At 40.1% G+C, this 19,836-nt stretch overlaps 1 protein-coding gene across 10 annotated transcripts in view; it reads left to right on the forward strand.

The window, feature by feature from the left end:
* MSRA (methionine sulfoxide reductase A) overlaps nucleotides 1-19,836 on the forward strand; it is a 435,929-nt gene that overhangs the window by 157,959 nt on the left and 258,134 nt on the right. For 9 of the 10 annotated variants that reach the window (XM_045997942.1, XM_045997943.1, XM_045997939.1 and 6 more), the window contains one exon: nucleotides 16,706-16,774. The exons of the other annotated variant lie outside the window; for it this stretch is intronic. In XM_045997942.1, the coding sequence (XP_045853898.1) occupies nucleotides 16,706-16,774 (69 nt within the window). The remainder of the gene's footprint in view (nucleotides 1-16,705; nucleotides 16,775-19,836) is intronic. 10 annotated transcript variants of the gene reach the window in all.

A 19,836-nucleotide genomic window follows, 5' to 3' on the forward strand; every position in this document is an offset into this window, starting at 1 on the left:
GTATATGGAAGTTTTTTAGTTTGATGTAATCCCACTTGTCTATTTTCGTTTCTATTGCCTTTGCTTTTGGAGTCAGATGCAAAAATTCAACTCCACGACTAATGTCAGGGAGCTTACCACCTATGTATTCTTCAAGGAGTTTTATGCTCTGAGGTCTTACATTCTTTAATCAATTCTTAGTTAATTTTTGTGTATGGTGTAGTAGGTGGGGGCCTAGTTATATTCTCCTGCATTTGGCTCCAATTTTTCCAGCACTGTTTATTGAAGAGACTATTCTTTACCCATTAAAGACTCCTTTATTGTTAATTATTTGACCATCTGTGTGTGGGTTCCTTCCTTCTTTCCTTCCTTTTTGAGAGTGAGTGAGAGTGGAGGGGAGAGAGGGGTAGAGGGAGACGGAGAGAAAGAATCTTAAGCTGGCCTTGGAGCCTGATGTAGGGCTTGATCTCACAGCTCTGAGATCATGACATGAGCCAAAATCAAGAGTCAGATGCTTAACTGATTGAGTCACCCGGATATCTGTGTGGGTTGATTTGTAGGCTCTCTATTCTTTTCTATTTTTCTGTGCACTTGTTTTTGTCCCAATACCATACTGTTTTGATTGCTGTAGCTTTGTAATGTAGTTTGAAATCAGGAAGTCTGATACTTCTAGCTTTGTTCTTCTTTCTCAAGATAACTTTGGCTATTTGGGGGTCTTTTGTGGTTCCATACAAATTTTAGGATTATTTATTTAACTTCTGTGAAAAATATCTTTAGACTTTTGTTGGGGATTGCATTGAATCTGTAGATTTCTTTGGGATTTATGGACATTGAATATATTAATTTTTCTAGTCTGTAAGCATGGAATATTATTTTATTTGTGTCTTTTAGATTTCTTTCATCAATGTCTTAGAATTTTCAGTGTACAGATTTTGTTTTGGCTATTTTAAGTCTCTTGATTTTCTATTTAAATTTTAGAATGAACTTCTTGGGGTTTTCATCTGCATTATTTCAAACTCTAGATTTAGTTGGGGAGAATTAACATCTTAAGTCAGGTCTTCAAATCCACGAACATGGTATATCTCTCTATTTATTTGGCTATTTTAAAATTTTCCTAGTAATGTTTTCAGGTATAGTTTTATACATATTTTTTAAAAATCTCTCTAAGTATTTCATGTTATTACAAATAATGCTACTTAAATATTTTTTCAATTTCCCTTTTTTGTTGCAACTATATAGCAATATAGCTTACTTTTGTATATTGACTCAGTAAGTCTGTGATCTTGATAAATTTATTGACACAAATAACTTCTTGATAGGATTTTTTATTTTCATATAATGTCATTTACATATAAAGATCATTTTTCCTTATCTTTCCTTTTTATGTGCTAGCTGTCGGATTTTGGTAGATATTCATTATCAAATTCTCTTTGTAGTTTACTGAGAATTTTTAAAAAAATCATGAATTGGTGCTAAATTCTGTCAAATATTTTTTGGCAGTTGTTGGGCTGATCATATATTTTCTTTTTTAGGCAGTTAGTATGGTAAATTATACTGATTGCATTTTTTGAATGTTGAAACAATTTTGAAATCCATCGATTAACCTTACTTGACTATCATTAATATATATATATAATATATATATTATATATATAATAATATATATTATACACATATATATTATATATATATTAGAATATATTCCTGTCTTCAATATTTATTAAAGGATTTTTGTGTTCATATGGAAAATTTGTCTATAGTTTTCTTCTATCTTTGTCTGGATTTGTTATCATGGTAATGCTGGTCTCATAAAATGAGCTGGGAGAAATTCCCTCCTCCTTTATTTTTTGAAGGACATTATGGAGTTTGGTATTATCTCTTCCTTAAATGTATCTAGAATTTCCCAGGGAATGGGCCCAGAATGTTCTACTTCAGACTTTGTATTCAGATTTTTCTATTTCTTTGTAAATTTTTATAATTTGTGTCTTGCAAAGTATGTTATTAACTTACTGCCTCTCAGCTCTGAATATATCATTCCGAATATGCTCTGTGATAAACACAGGAATTTCTTAGTATTTTTCTTTTAATGTGAGCATTGTCTTAACTTTCTTTGGAGAAGTCACTGGGGAGACTTTGTGAGATGAAGAGTCTCTCCTGCCATTTTTGGTGTGGGCCAGGTTTGACTGTGTGAGTATAAGGACCTCTGGTAGAGCTTGTTCCAGCCACTGGCCCAGAACTTTAGTCCCTGTATGACTTTATAATCTTGGCCTGGTTTTAACTTTCCTGCATTTCTCTTGACAAGGAAACCAGAGCTCCTGCACTGTCCATGTGCTTGCTCTCAGAGTCCCTGCAGACACTCAAAAGTCCTCTTTGGATGTCCAGACCTTTACTGCAAACTCACACCACTGGTTTCTGATTGCCTGCATTCTGAAAATTGGCCTATTGCTTGCTTAGCGTCTCTAGATCAGCTCTGGTCTGGCCAAACCAGTGAACTTCTCTGCTCTCCAGTGGTTTAACTGCACCTTCTCCAGCGAAGTTTGAATCTATCCACGTCTATCCTTCTTTGGGTAACCTCAGTCCTAGAGTACCATAGAGAGTTTCCTTAGATTGTGTAGTTGCTTTTTAATCATAGTTAATATTCTTTATGTTAGACTTCCCCCTGTTTAACCTACTATATGGTTTCTATCTCCTGCTTGGATCCCGACTTCTGCACAGGAAATATTTGAGTTGAGACTTTTGTGACCTGTGAATTTTCTAGGAGACAGTGCTATATATTTAACCAGTACTTTTTCTTCTCCCCTCACTCACACTCCTCCTTATGTGTTTTAACCTGGGATTTTACTAAAGTGAAGGAAGGGAAGAACAGAGTATGAAGAATGACATTTCTGCAAGAACTGATATTCAGCAAATAATGAGCAAGGAATATGGTTTCCTATACCACTTGAATGATCAGTTCCAGCTTGACTCTTCCAGTGTTTTATGGTTGTTGGCAGAGTTGTTTAGAATTTCTTGAGGTGCGGTAAACACAGGGTATAATAGGATCTTATTATTTTTCTGCTTAGAATAGAGGTACTATGATCTTAAGCTGCTATGAATGGAGTATCCAGGCTAGTAAAAAACCTAGTTTAATATCGGCAACAACTTTGACTTTTAGATTTGATTTTTATTCCCATAGGAATGGGAAAACCTGTATTTCTTATAGGTACCACTGTGAATTGAAATAATCCAGCCATCTTCTTACTTCCATGTAGTCAAAGAAAAGAGCACCTAAACTCAACCAACCAAACAAAACCCCATCAAAATACAGAACATTTTCTCCTTTGCAGTTAGGGCCTTTGGCATGAATTTAAATTTAGCTTTCCTGGGAATTTTGGGAAAACATTTTTCTTCATTGTTTTTCTAAGCCCTATGAGGCAGAGATGTAACTTCTCAAACAAAACAGCAGGAAAAGCAACTAACAATCCTCTGGATAATGCAAACGAATAAAAATTGCCAGAATTATTTCAGAATTGCTAAATGTCTTACTCTGACATTTTATACATTATTCCTAGGCTTTAGTAGTTCAGGAATGCCTGTTTTAGCAATCCCAGCACAGGAGGGAATAAAGTTGAGGGGAAAATAAATTACATAGAAATAGTCTCTAACTTAGAAATGGATCACATTTCTAGGAGTTGATTTGTAAAGCAGCTACTGGAAATTAGAACACATTTATTGTATTAGTTATCTACTGCTACATAATTGATTATCCCCAAACTTAGCAGCTTAAAAGAACAACCATTTATTATCTCACAGTTTCTTTGGGTCAGCAGGATGGGTGTGGCTTAGCTGGGTGCCTCTGGATCAGGGTCTCATGAGGTTACAATCAAGATGTCAGCTGTGCTGTGTCTTCTGAAGGTCAAACCAGGGCAGGGGTGAGGGGTGGGGGAATCTGCTCTCAAGCTCACTGAGGCCTGCATACAAATGAACTTAAGAACAGTCCTGTCCCAGCTGAGTTTTCAGATGAGACTGCAGCCCCAGCCAATACATTGATTCCAACCCGCAGGAGACCTTGAGTGAAAACTACCCAGCTTTGCATTCTTATCTGAAATGAGACCACTGCATCTGAAATGTACCTTGCATTTGAAGGTGATTCTTTTGCAGCAGGGAATTTTTGTCCTCTCCTCCTTGGGAGAAAATGTCCTTTCCATCTCCCCAAAGTGGAGATTTCTTTCTACAGTTGAGTTAGTAGTTGGGCAGCTTGGGAAAATAGGGGAATATTTTCTTTTCTCTATTTGTAGCCTGTAACCAACTTGACCAGTATGAATGGATATGTTCTTGATGTTTGTAGGGTAGAAGGTAGAGTATATTTTCACACTGAGGCAGTATCCCATGGTGGTTACACTCCTGAGAAAGAGTTCTATTTGAGACTTATTATAGGTTGAGTAGGCCCTTGTAGGCTAGCTCACCGCCATTTATAGCAACATGTTCTTGAGAAAATGGATTCTTTATCCCCGATGTCCATCTTATAAACATGCTTTTGAAATGTGACTTACATGCATCTCTGAAATGTGACTTATTTTTAAGTTGGAGACTTGCTGAATTTCACTAGGTCCTCTCAGCTACCTTTCTCACAATAGTTCACATTTTAAACTATCAGCCTTTTGGGCAGATAAAGTGACAGAAAATAGAGATTACTATAACTCACTCTTAGCAGTAAGAGCCTGGGAAGACCTATCAAGATGTAATTTTACTCACATTCAGATTTCCTGTGGGTCATGCACTGAAGGCCCTTTATAGTTGAGTTATGTCAGGCCATAGTCATCTCTTATGACTTAATCAGGTATTTCTGAAACCGCTTGATCAGATTTAGTGCATGGGAAATGGTTTTCGCTTTTCTTACACTCTCTTTAGCCCATATTTATACAGAAGCTGATGGTCTTGCACTTGAGAGAGATGCCATTCAGGCCTCTTGAGTGGGTCCAGTGGAAGGCTGCTTGCCTTGGTCTCCTATATACTTGATGTTTTCAGACATGGCTGTCATTTTATTCAGCATCGTCAATCATTAGGGAATTCATCTAGAAATCACCCCATCACCTGACAACCCAAGGGTCTGCTTGAGCATATATTCAAGGAAGGTAACTAAATAGACTTTGCATTGCTACTTCCAAATCTCTACCCCTTTATTAAGTCAGATGAGCAAAGGCATGTTGTAAGAACCATCCCTATCTCCACTTAACTCCCCCGAATTAAGATGTTCAGTTTTGCACCATTCTTTCATGGGAGGCAACTATTAAAAAAGTCATAAAATGCCTTTTGGTGTCATTTGTAGAACTGCAGTTGAAGACTGTGTCTGCTGTGTTTCTTAATACTAATATGTACTGGGTCATCCAGTTTCCCTTAATCAGCCATGTGACCAAACCTGCTCTCTAAGAATGACAGATCCTTAAGTGAAATTTTCAGAGTAGATGAGTTACATGTGCTGTTTCTCTAATAAGAGCTGGATTTAAAAAAAAAAAAAAACCAAAACTATTGACTTATTGAAAATCAGTTGAAGCCTTCATAGATAATGAAGACCTCATTTATCTTTTTTGTGGGAAATGCAAAATGTTTCAACCACTTTTAAAATTAGGAATGGTGAGCATAATCACTATTCAGTAAATCTAAAATAGATTTAAAAATACTCTTATCTTCTATTGTGGGGGAAATTATAAGGCAAGGAGAAACAGGATGAGAGGCAGGAGGGACAGAGAAATGATTAAAACATGTGTCAAATTCCAGAAAGTCAAAATGTCCTATTGGTCTTTCTCTTTCCCTCCCTCCGTCCGTCCTTCCCTTAGTTTCTTCTTCCCTTTCTCTCCTTCTCTTGCCTCTAAAAAAAATAGGTAAATCTGGAAACACCTTTTTTCTTTTAGGTAAATAATGTTTACATTTCATCCAAAATTTGAAATGATTGATCCTCTTCAAGTCCTTTTCCCCTTAAAAAGAGTACAACTAACATTGCTTTGGAGAATGCTGATCAGTTTTAGGGAGGAAATGGAATGTTATCGCTATCTTGAGACCTTTTAGGATGCTGTAAACTACTGAGAATTTTAAAGCTTGTTGCAAACAGTTCTGCTGGGATTCAGGTGAGATGGTCTTTGGCATTTGTCCCAGGCCTAAAAAAAATGTAAGCATCAGGCTGATCCATACTCAGGGGCTGCTTGCCCGCCACTGGCCACCTTGTATCTCAGTGTAGCCCTCTGCCCTGGGAAGAGGCCCTTGGGTTGCAGAGGTAATCACTGGGTAGCAAAGACTGGACACATTTAAAATACTTCTTTAATTCTATTTTTGAAAATGTATTACATCATATGGACCGAAGTTCAAAAAGTGAAGACAGAATGATGGAAAAAAAAAATTGCAGCACTTCATACACATTATCCTGCTTGTTGATTTCTTCCCCCAATTAATGGTGCATGTTGTAGATCCATGTCTATACCTATAGAGTTGTCTCGTTCTTTATAATGGATGCATATTATTCCACTGCATAGATTATTTTATGCAAAAGTTGGTGCCAATCTTTTTACAAACAATCCTGAAACAACATTGTACATGAGCACAATGTATTATAGAAGCTAATCTCTAATGAGTCTCGTTAATGTTCATTGTTAATGTTCTGTCTCTTTAACAATATTTTATTCCCCATAGAATCTTTTGTCTCCTTCTCCTTACCCCCAACAACAGATAATAATTTAATAAGTGGAAGGTTTATTGATTTTAATGGAAGGTAAATTGACATTTATGTTTCCATCTCTAACTCTTCCTCCTTCTTCTTAAAGTCCCATATTTAGTTATATCTCCTTCATTTTTAATATGAGAAGAGAGTTGAGACAAGTTTCCTGTAAGGTTTATAACAATATATTTCATTTTTGACTAGGAGCTTCCACTTAGATATAAAGTTATAATTCCTTTTGGTGAAAGGACAGCAGCAAGCGAGCAAATAGATCTGACATTACCCTATAACAGGCCCCTTTGCAGTGCTGATGGGGAATGTTGAAAGGAAAGGCTGGTGTTGGTCCGGAACAGATTGCAAGGGGAGGTCTGGCCTGTCAAGCTCAGCTCAGCAGAGGGCTGGATCATTTATCACTGTCGGAGGGGGTGGGGGCAGAGGAAAGGGGGAGGGACTGGACTGTTCCTGCCCATTGGCTGACTGACAGCGGATGGTGCCTCATGCTTCCTCCAGGCAGACTGTGTGCCATGGAGGGGCAAGGTGCTTCCTGCTGAAGGCTGCTGACATGTTCACAAGGAGGAAGAAAGAAGGCCTGATGCATGCTGTGGCTGCCGTATTGCCATGTGGTGTACAGAAGCATTGGTGGAATTTGGGGCATCCAGTTAGGTTCCAAAGTGATACTCGCACTCTAGCATGGGTTCAGAAAACCCCTCTGTGGTCTCATGTCTTAATTAAATTCATAGGACTTAGATACTCTGCACTACATTGATTATTTTCATGTGGCAGAATTGACCTTGACAAATACTGGGGAAATGGTAGATAATTTTGCTTCATCTATGAGCGACACCAGCTAGGGAAGCCAGGGTCCACTCCAAGTCCTTGAAGGGCACAGTTTTTAAAATCATACTAAAAAGTATGATTTCTGTGTGCCCTTTTATAGTTATGTTTTTAACACCCACCTTACAAATCTAAAATGTGTTTTAGGATCAATAGGAAGCATGCACTTTAGAAGAGAAGAAAATCATTGTGGCTTACATTCACATTGTTCCGTACAATGGCTTTTAACACTCGTATTCACAGAGATGTCACATTCATCAGGATGACATATAGATTTTAATCCTTAAGCTAACCTTATTTTAAATGGAAATTCTCTTCTCAACATTATCTAATTTTGGTAGCCACTAGGAATTGGGTATGTTAAGAGGGGGCGGGGAGATTTTTAATGGAAATGTGGTGGAAATTTTCCATCAATGCCTAAGTTAGACATGGTTCTTAAATGTAACTAATAACAGCATTACAGAGTCAAAATGGCATGAACAACGATGGCATGCTTTATTGGGATCATGTAGCGTGGGAACTCATGCTAGTCTGATAATAGTGGGGTAACAGGATGCATTAAGAGCTGTAGGCAGTGCTGCTACCACGGAAACTTTGTGTAGGTAAACCTGATCAGTGACCCTAAGATGTGGGCTGGTTGGTGGTCTGTGAAGGAGGAAGAGAAGGCAGACATTGTCTTACTATTTTTATGTCGCTGTCAATAAACCCAATGCCTGGCACATAATGAGTGTTTAGTAGTTGTTTTCTGCATGGTGATGCTATTGGGGCAGAATATGGATCCCTGTGTGTTGACCCAAGTCCTTCTGTCAACCCTCATTCCCCCTTCCCTCACATGCCTACCTATGAGTTCATTAGCTAACGAGCTCTACCCAAGTGAGGGACAATGTTCGAGATGACCCTCGTCGGAGAGGATCTCCCAGGCCTGTGATACAGCTGATTTGAGTTAGTCTAGAAGGCCCAGGACAGTTCCAGTGCTCATCACGTAGGGGGCATTGTCTCACTGAGCAAGCCAGAAAGTTCAGGGTACTTAAAACTGAATAGGAAAAGGCCCTTTGATGAGGCCTTATATTAATCAGGAAATAATCTGCTCATTGGTTATTTTCATTTAAGAGAGTTTTAAGGCTTTCTGTTATTGCTCATCCTACTCAAAGAAGACATTTAGATTTTTATAATTTGAAAATAGACCTGGTTGGATCTAGATTTCTTCTGTATCAAGTTTGCCTTTTAGTTTTTTCCCTACATTTTGTAGTTTACTGATTACCAAATAAGTATTTCCTCAAGAGAAATTTGGAAGTAAATAAAAGCATAAAGATGGAAGAAAAATCAGCCACAATTCAGCATATGGAGGCAGCAACTTTTACCTTTGTACCCTGTTTCCTTGTGGTCATTTTTCTGTGCTTTTGTTTTTAATTGAGTAGGATCCTTTTTTTTTTTTAAATCTTGCTTCCCCCCCAACTCTAATTTAATTCCTATTTCCTGATGCCATAAATAAAACAAAACAAAACCTATTTATGATCATACTTTTAAAACTACTATGTAATATTTTACCTTGGGACTATGCCATAATTTACTTTATTATCTCCCTTTTGTTGGGTCATTTAGGTTGCTTATAGTTTCTCACTATTATAAACTATTCTATTGTAAGCATCTTCGGAAACCTTTGGCTTAGTTCTGATTTCTTAGGGAAGATACCTATACTTAGAATTACTAGGTCAAAGATCTAAAAGCCTTTGATGCTCCTGATGCATATTGCCAGACTGCTTTCCAAATAGATTGTATTCTGTTCTATTGTATTGAATTCTCACTTGCACAAGTAGTGTATGAGAAGGCCCATCTCCCTACTCCTTCATGAGTACCTACCACTGATTTGTAAGTTTTGCCACTTTCATGAATTAGATGTGGTATCTCATGTAATTGAGCATCTATGCATGTGTTTATTCATTTTTTATATATTTAGAATTTTTTTTTTTTTTACATGTGATGCCTGTTCTTTCTCTCTGGCAGTGGGATGGCTGTCTTGTACAGAGTTGTGGAAGCCTGCTTGGGGTGCATGATGCTGGTTTCTGGGGCCCCCAGCTTGCCTCCTACCCTCTAGTCGTGGGTGCCACTGTGTTCACTTTCCTTCCCTCTCCAGTGTGATCCTGTGGTCTCCACCAACATAGGATCATAGTAAGATCATTATAGGCCAGTTTTTCTGAGGACCAGAACAGAGCTTGTGTCTGAAGTTATGTGCATGTGGTGTGTCTGTTCTGGGTACGCTGAGCAGACCTCAGAAAACACAGCAGTCACATCCTGAGAAATAAAAATATCCCTTGCTTGCGTGATGCCTTACTCTTCTTAAAACACATTCCTATCCTCACTGCCTCACTCTTTCAACTGGAAATCTTCCCTTGGGTTCTCTCAACAAGTTTGTTGGTTAAATGGAGATTCTTAGTGTAGGATCTGTGATTTATCTTTGCTCCCACAACACCTAGTATCTGGCCCACACCAAACACTCAAGATCTATTTGCCAGTGGGTATGAGCCAAAGACCCCCACCCTGAGTATTTAGGTTATGCTTCATCAAGATGTGTTATGGTGTAGGCCGGGGTTCAGGAACAGGTTGGACCCTGCCTTGTTCTCTTGTTCTGCCCCATCCTGCTCTGACATGGTGAAGTTGGGGCTTCTGTCCGAGGGATGCTGGGAGGTGCAGGGGCTGCCTGAGCTGGGGCTTTGTTGGCTCCTTTACCGGCCAAGAGATGCAGCTTAGGTTTGCCGCACATGGAGCAAAGGGAAAAGGGGGAATGGTGTGGGTGGATGGGATTTAACAGGAGGGACAGCGATCAGGGCATGAGGATAAAATCTTGAAAGATACATGAATTTTTTTCTTAGAGCTACAATCTTAAATTTCTCCAACTGATTTCTTCTGTTGTGTGTGTGTATGTGTGTGTAGCTTGTCTTTTGTTTTTAGGGCAGCTCTCACTAATATGCAGTTGTTGGTTACCACATGAGGAAGACAGAGCTGGCCTTCCTCTCCTCCTTGAGCTTTGAGAGGAAAGCTCCTCTCTTTGCCCACAGCAGTTGGGGACATTGGTCTCATTTCCACCATTGCTGTTACCAGGGACTCCTTGCTAGCCTCTCCTGGCCACAAATCCCATCTGCCTCTAGCACGCACCGACCAGTCAGTAAGGACTCAGGCTCCTTTGGATGCAGGATGCGTGGAGAGCAGAGGTTGGGCCTCAGGCCCAGCAGGGTCCCAGCAACCTGCCCACTGCCATGTAACTTCCCAGTATTCCCCTCCTCACATACAGTACACTGTTGGGGGCAAAACCCACTCTAGGTTGACTTTCACCTTAAGATACCAGAGAAAAAAATTGTAGCGAATTATGTAAAGGACCACGGTGTATAGGAACAATAGAGAGCCACAGTGCTCTGGGCATAGGTGACCAGAAGCATCGTTACCTCTCTTTCCCTAGTGCACCTGTCTCATATATCAGGGACTGGGTGACAGGTGTACCCTCAGGACTCTGCCTCCTCTTTCTTTACAAATCCATACTCACAGTCATCAAGTCATCCTGAAAATGCTATAGAGGGCACCTTGGCAGGACCAGGGCCAAAAATGCTCGGTCATTGTGATCCAGGGCCCCTCTGCTGGAGACAGGAGAGGCTGATCTGAAGCCAGGGCATAGGGGCCAAATATGAACCCTGCTTAGTTCCAGTCTAACTCATACCTCAAGGCCCCAGAAATTTGCGACCTGGAGAAAGAGCCACAAAGAAACAGATAATGAGAGGGAATGTGAGACCATATTTTGTTTGGGGGCTTGACAGATTTTTGGCAGATTTTATTACCATATGAATGGAATAAAGGTACTTCTACTCCAGCCCCAAATTGAAGCTAATCACCACCCATAAGTTTTATAGCCTCATGAATGGTTGATAGTAACACTTGAGAAGTACGTGTTGGGTTTTTGCTGGGTTAAAAGCGTGGCTAGGAGGAGCTTGCACTGTTAACTCACCTGTACGTCTGAGGCTTTAATCTGACACAAGGCTGTTCCAGTCCTGGGATGATGGTTCTGGGTCTTAGTAGCTGAGCAAGGATCCCAGGGTAGGCACAACTCAGTTCCTGGAGCCTCGAGCTTGGTAGTATTGCCACAGTCACCCAGACTGGAAGAGATTGGCCCTGCAAGAGAATAGTGAAAGTTTGGGGGCCCACCCTTCAGTCCCTTATTTCCCTATCTCATTCCTCCCCCACCCCCCAGAAGATATGCGTTTTAGCTCTCTCTTTCTGAACACAGGACACGGAGCTGATTACTTGTTGGTTTATGTCTGAATTTGTATTATTGCAGGTATATTATTGAACAGTTTCATTGCCTTATTTTCATAAGCTTGAAGTGTATTAGATATTCACAAAACAAAAGAAAAAAAAAGTGTCTGTATCATCTTCTAAAGCTTTTAAACATGTCCCCCAAATCTCCTTCAACATCTCTCTGATAGTTGACTTTGACCCAATCTTGCTCTAATTAACCTTGCTGCTCCACAAGCACCGGGCTTTCAAGATAAATGAAAATCTATTCCTTGTCCTCACATACCCTTGACTGAGGACACGTCATGGCCATCAGCAGAGGTTATCCTCCTGGAGCATGTAGCTTTGGAACGTGCCCCCTGTGGAGTGGGGGAAGGGACAGCTACCTGTCCGGCCAGATTGGAGACATCGACCCTGCTGTGGTGAGCAACAGATGTCCCTGTCAGTGACTTCTCCCGTCTCCATTTCATGCTCTGTTGGTAATCAATAGTTAGTACCCAATCAATGAACAACTTTTCTGTTTAATCAGTTTGATTGTTTCTGGGGTGACATGTGCCACCAATTTTGGAAAAAAAAATTATAGATGCTCAGTAGGTTCCCAAATGAGCCCATCCTTCCACCCAAATCTTAATGACCTACCTAATGTGTTTTAAGGATCTCTGGTTCTTCGGCTCCCAAATACTTGCCTCAGCAGAATTTCAGAAGGAAAGTACCCTTGGAAGCTAAGCCTTGGTTTCTAGGAGTAGAACTGCCATCGCTTGGTTTTTAAGAACTCACCATTCTTGCAACATGGAATGGAAAGTAGTACTTAGATTTCCCCCTATTCTTTGATCCCTAAAGCTAGATGTAGAGATTAGGAGATTTTCAAAGGATCTTTATTTTTTTAAATTGGAATTTATCTGTAGAAACAAGAAGGATAGTGTCTTCTTTTTTTGTCCATTTTTCTTTTATTCACTTAGACCAAGAATGACAAAACAATTTCATCACATGTGCATGTATATCTAAATAATAAGAGACTCTGTGGGATGCCAGGTTGAGAAAAGATTTTGTGGTCCCATTTGGGGACCGAGAGAGTCTGCCGTGGTTGATGAGGGTGTCTGCCATGAGTATGGAGGTGGAGGAGAGGTATATCATGGGTCATGCACTTGTCATTCCTGACTCAAATCTTGTGAAAAATAAAGTCACACAGAGATGATAATGCTAATCTAACAGTTAAGAGGTGTTTACTATGTCTCAGACACTGTTTTAAGTGCTTTACATGTATTAACTAATTTAATTCTCAAAGCGGCCCACAAGGTTGGTACAGATGAAGAAACTCGTACAAATGAAGAAACTGGAAGTGAAATGACTAAGCCATGTTCCTTACAGCTAGGAGGTGGGAGAGCAGAGGTTCAAAGTCAAGGCAGACTTGCTCTAGGGCCCAAGTCCTTAGTTGCCGACACTGTGTTATCTCTTCTTGGCTAATGCTGTGTCTTTGTTGCCCAGGAGCTGACGCAGCAGCAGTTCAGAAGAAAATGCAAAATCAGGTTTATAGAGTTGTTATCTTTGAGTCGTGGGCTCTAGAATAGAATAAAGCAGGGTCTAGGGGAACCTTAGCATTGAGGAGAGAGTTGCATGTGAACTTCCTCCTTCACTTTCCAGTTCGCTTTCCTCCTCCACCGGCTCTGCCACCTTCTCAGATGCGGGGTGAATTGGATGGGAAGAGGGGAAGACATTTACACAGTGGAACAGAGAGGAGTTCCTTGGTCTCTGGGCTACCTGGCTGGGGAAACTACTTTTGAGTGGCCATTTTCAATGGATTGTTTTTGTGTCAGGGACATATGTACATAAGAACAAAGAGATGTCCTTAGTGTATCAAGTAACATATCTTTTGTAATGGCTGAAGAGAGACTTTTCAGTATTGTTTATGTCTTCTGTTATTAACTTAACAACTACTTATTGAACTGCTATGCATTGTCTCCCATTGGGCAAGGATTATCAAAGTGGTGACCCAAAGGAGATATGAGACCTGCCCTCCCTGTGCTTATAGTCTGTCCAGGTAATGACTAAGTGTAAGATGCAGCTCTGGTGAGTGCTGTAGAAGGTCATTGGTCCCAAGAAATCAACGGTAGTAGAGAATGAAGATTGAGGTGTTCAGACCCCTTGGGCCCTTGAAGGCCACTTTAGAGTTTTGACTTTAGCCTAGAACAATGGGAAACCATAGAAGGTGGGGAAGGAAATTGGGGAGTTTGTGTCATACAATGAGTTTGTTTTCCTTTTAGAAATGTAATGCAAATTAGAGAGGGGACATAGATGACCTAGAGGTATTTATCGGAGTCCAGGTAAGGAGACCACAATGATTTTGGTGGTGAGGGGAAGAAGTGGAGGGATTCTGGATGTCTGGAAGGTAAAACTGGCTAGATTTGGTGGTGGATTAGATGTGGATAGTGAGGGCTCAAGAAACAGGCAAGGATGCTTTAGAAATTAGGATAACAGTCCTGTTTCCAGAGGTGGGGATGCTGGTAGAGGACCATGTTTGGAATGGAAGGTCATCTTGTGTTGTTGGTGCTTTTGAGCTGTCTGAGAGGAGATGTCAAATAGGCTACACTTTTCATGGTAAATGTGTAGTGTTTTGGCTGGGCTATAAATAAGCCTTGATGGATTGTCCGGAGAAATCAAGTCCTGTGAGAAAAAAATTTTTAACCCATAATTTTGTTGATTCTTAAAAATCTGAACATATTTTCATTTAGAAAATAAGAATCTATCAATGACAAAGGAAATTAATAAAGGTAAGAATCTTGTGTAATCTTCCTAGTTGTTTTGATTTTTGTATGTTTCTCTGCCAGAGAAATATTTCTCTTCCTATAAGCATTCATATTTTAATTAGTTGTCATTATAATCTACATCCAGTGTTGTAAAAGGATTGTTTCACTTACCATTATCCCAAATATTTTTTCACGTATTTATATATCTTTCAAATGCTCTATTTAAAATGTTACATAATATCACATGCTTTTGATGAATCATGAATTATAATTTTCTAAGCAGTGTTAGTACTTTTGGATATTCATTTGATTTTCAAGTTTTATTGTTAAAAGTAATAAATATTCTTATTTGTGTCATCTTTTTTTCACTCTTGCATTATTCTTTAGGTTGAATTCTTATGAGTGGGTTTAGTGAATCAAAGAGTTTGACTGGATTTACAACTCTTGATATGCACAAAGGCAAACATTTTCAGAATCACAGTCAGGGACTGTGGAATGGTGACCTTAGAACAGAACTGTGACCTCCATGTCAGGCCTCATCACATTTCTTTGGATTCAGCAACCAGTGGTTCTAACCATATTAATGAGTGCTTGACAAGGTCCCATGGCCACCTGGGACCTGGCCTGGTCTCTTCCCTTCCTCTAGGTTTTCTGTTCCTAGGCTAGTGCCACCATCACCGAATAACCAGTGAGAGCCCCTGAATTGATGGTATCCTGCAGAGGTTGTCTGAACTTGACTGAGCCTCATAAGCCTTCAGGTTCTAAAAGACTTGCAGGGTACTGGAGAGGCTGCCTGGGATTCCTGTGGGTTTGGATGGAGTTCTCAAGACTTTTTATGCCCCGGTCCATGCCTACCATTGTGTCATTCATGGCCACTGCTTCTCAATGTATCACCTCTTCTATGCCCAGTCTAGACTCTGTTCTGGCCCCAGATGATGCCTCAGTCACATCCAGACTCCTGGCTCTCATTCAGGTTGCTTGCTCACTCTCTGCCTTTCCAAACCCTGCCTCTCCTTCAGGACGCTGAGATGGTTGCCCTTCCTCCAGGTTGCTGGATCTCACTCCCACCCAGCTTGCTATTCCTCTGCTGTGAACTCTTACAGTACCTTTAGTCCCCATTTCAGAACTTGGCACATAATTGTAAGCTTTTTGGTAAACTTTGACATTTTTATGTTGTGAAGTTAATTTTAATTTCCACAGGGGCAGGAACCGTGTCCTACTCTCCACAGCCCCCTCAGTTGGGCTGTCATGCTGAGCCCTTTGTCAGTGCTCCATAAACTGAATGGGACACAGGAAATCAAAATGTATGTGCTATATGAAGCAGCATCAAGGCTTTTTAGCCATTCTTATGTATTTTCAACTTAAATGCCCATATTCAAGGATTGCTGAGGATATTATTCAAATACTTGTAAATGAATCATACTCAGCTGGGTTCTATCTGACTGAAGTTTGAGGGGTTATGAGAGTAAGTTAATGCTGGAAAACCATAACCTGGTTACCTTCTATTTCTAAGTCCTTACTATGCCCAGGGTGGGGAGGGTGTTGGTGGAGGAAACCAGCAACGTACTCAACTATGAAGAGTAGTTGAGAAGCACTGGCATATCCATTTGGTCTGTAAGAAGACAAGTGTCTGTGGCTCCTGGAAGCAGTGGCTGTATTGTAGTGAAATGTGTTCTGTTATTCTGTTTTGTTTTGTTTTTTAAATTGGCCCCAATGTTACCCTGCTGTCCTCATGGCTCACTTCAATGATTGGGTCAATGTTCTGATTATCAGGAGTCTTTAGAGGAAGTCTCCCCAGTTCACCCTGGGACCCCGATTTTCCCTTCTTCTTCAGGGGCTGGCCTGTGCTGTGGGGCCTTTCTGGCCAGGGGTCAGGAGCTTTGGGGCTGGGCTGTCTCTGCCGCCACCAGTCTCAGGGCTCTGCACCTGAGGGGCCTTGGCACCCTCATTTATAAAACCAGGCACTTGAACTAGACCATCTCGAGGCTCTTCAGTAACTGAGATTAAAAACAGAATAATTGAAACTCTCTTAAAAGGGTAAGCTTTGGTGGCGTTTTTAACTAAAAATGAGAAATAGACTCTTTGACACATTTAATGACATGTGTTAGTATGTGTGTGGAACTTTACACTTAACTTATATTTCTTTCTTTCCTTCTCTCCCTCTTTTTTTTTTTCCTAGCCAAACATCATGTCAATGGCAATAGAACAGTTGAACCTTTCCCAGAGGGAACACAGATGGCTGTATTTGGTAAGATATCAACTCTGAAAGAAAACCCAAATTGTGTGCAAAGACTACTGCCAAATTTCTGAGTTTTAGCAAGTGTCCTCAGGGCTTCAAAATCTGGGCTCTTCTAGATATTTACAAGTCATTGGAGCCAAAAAAACTATCAAGTTCTTAGTATTTCTGGGATCAGAAAAGCTTATTCTATAGAATTTAATATGCTTTCTTTTCTCACTTTGCAAACCGAATATCAAACTGTGTATTTGCTATTTCTTACGTCCACACTGTGAATTAACCTGATAATTTACAGTTTGAGTTTTTCTTCTCTAGAAGGGTTTTCCCCCACATTGATATGTAATTTTGTCAAAGGCTGGGGTTCAAGAAGTTTTGAGTTGTTATTCTACAAAATCAATCTAATTGAATAATCTCTTTCTCTTCTGTTATGAATTCAGCATATTCCTTAGAAAAAAATCAGTTAAAATGTCCTAAACAGAATAAAATTTAACCCCTAAGTATATATTTACAATATACAATTATGTGGCTGAGCAGAACTTCTCTGTTAGATTCCAAACCTTTTGGTGACAAGGTCCTTTTTAATTCATAGCTCCTGACCTCCATATTTAATGTCACTTAAGCTTCCTTCAAAATGTCTCTACACCTGGCACTTTCTTTCCCTGCCTTCTTCCTTTTCTCTCCCCTTCCCCTCCTCCTTCCCTTTTCATCCAGACTTCCTCTTCCTTTTAACCCCCCTCTCCCCCTTCCCTGGAGCAATGCTCCAGGGCCCTTATTAATCTCTCAGGGATTATTGCCTCTGTCCTCTGATTTTCATTTTCTTTTATCTTTTGGATCCTTCCCCTTGGCCTTTATTTTTCATTTTTTAAAGATTTATTATTTATTTGAGAGATAGAAAGAGTGAGAGACAGAGAGAGAGAGAGAGAGAGAACACTAGAAGAGGGAGAGTCAGAGGGAAAAGCAGACTCCCCACTGAGCAGGGAGCCTGATGCTTGGCTAGATCCTAGTACTCCAGGATCATGACCTGAACCAAAGGCAGTTGCTTAACCAATTGAACCACCCAGGTACCCTCCCATCAGCCTTTAGATAGGTTTTATGGTTGGCTTCATTCTAAAACCCTGAAGCCTCCTGACTTTATGCTGTCCTCTCGCTTCCTTTCTACCCTGATCTTGATGATGGTCTCCTGCAAAGGCTTTTGAGGTAAAACTGCTTTAAGCATGGAGGTGTCTTTGAGGTGGAAATTAGCCTCAGGATGACCCATCTCTAAATTAGCCTATTCAGGAAAAGCATTCACTTATTCACAGAGATGGAACCAGAATTAGTAATCGATTATGATTAACAGTTGCAGAGTTATGAAACAGGGAGCTAACTCTGCTTGGGTGTTTGTAAATCTTGCTCTGTATGGGCTATCACCTTTTAAAATATACTGATCGGTGGTTAGGAATTATTATGCTCAGAAATGTAAATGGAAAATTTGATTTTTGTAGCAAAAAAGCATAATGGACACTCTAAAAGTATGTGCTAAATATTTGATTTGTTACCTTTTCCTCTGAGGACTCATGTTTGGATGATGCCATTTTACTGGAGTTGTGGGTTTAGGACTGTTCCCAGGGGATAGCAGATGTCACATCAGTCCTCAAAGAGTTACTTTGATGATTTTTTTTGTTTTTGTCTTTCAGATTTTTCACCCCCAGACATGTTAGAAACTCAGTTCCATGTCATGTTGGGAAATATAAAATGAGATTGACTTATCTTAGCAGATTTCCCTTTGTTGTGCTATTGGAGGAAAGCTTCCTTCCCAAAAGATAGCACCAGGCAGGCAATGATGTTGTTTGGCCAGAGAACGAGAAATATCAGTAAATAAAGGTCCGTGATGAGATTATAATTATTATTTGTCACGGTTTTGGTTTATATTGGCTTTCCTAAAAATCCTAACTCATAGCCTTCATTGTTTGGCTTTGGGCAAGTATGGTTCCCCTCCTATAGAACAAGAGGGCTGGCAGAGTGCTCTGAGACTGTTCCCTTTGCCTCTACATCTCATATATTTAAGACCAAAGGCTGAGCTGGCAGCAGGCAGTCCCCTGGAAACCCACTGTGAATGGCCAAGGTGTGAGGCTTTTAAAAGGGGTGAATTGTGTATAATTTCTACGAGTGCAAAGTTACACAGATCGTAAAAATATCTTTGGACAGCTAAGAATTTTTACATTATGAGAACTGGGCTTTGGATCTTAGACATGCTTAAATTAAGGCCTCTATTTGGGTTAAGTATGTGCAGGCATTTTTTATTAATGTTTTAAAAACTGTTCTCATTTTATATTACTTGTCTTCCTGGCCTGCAGTGGAGAGAGACAGCAGATGTTTTTGGGGGTGGGCTTCTTTCATTCCAGGTTGTTTATAGCTTGACTGAAAAGGTTAAACCAAGTATATAGCACTTGGCTCTTTGACGTATGTTGGACATCTAATCCTCTTGGCACCTTGCAGGGCTGGTAGGAACATGTAATCCTCTTCTCAGAGAGCTCCTGTGACTTATCCAGCGCCACTCGGTCAGTGATATGGTAGAGGGGGAAGTTGAGTCCAAGTCTAACTGACCCTGAAGCCCATGCTCTTTTTAGGATGTTCCCTGACACTTAGCCCTTGTTGGAAGAGTTGGAAGGACCATGGGGTGAGTCTGGTAGCTGCAGAAATGCCTTTCAGCTGGATCCATGCACAAAAGCATGCTATCTAGCCAAGTCAATTTAGCAAACTGATTTGTGAGTTTCTATGCATTCCCAGAGTGCTCTGAAGGACTCTTGAGATACAGCCTTTGCTGGGAAAATACTATTGGAATGACATCTACTATACCGTTTTTACTCATTTGATTTTAGTAGCATGAATTAATGTACGGGAGATTGTCTTACATCTGCCAGACTGTGAGTTTGCCAAAGTACCAATGGCACTTTCTACTTGTCCCAACTCATTCTTCACCCATGTAAGTCTTAATATCTTATGATCAAATAGTATCACCAGTTTCAATTTTATGATCTATTGGTTAATCATTTGAATGTACATTACAGGATACTGTCTATATAGGAACTTTT

Source organism: Meles meles, chromosome 2 (genome assembly GCF_922984935.1).
Source record: "Meles meles chromosome 2, mMelMel3.1 paternal haplotype, whole genome shotgun sequence".
NCBI lineage: Eukaryota > Metazoa > Chordata > Mammalia > Carnivora > Mustelidae > Meles > Meles meles.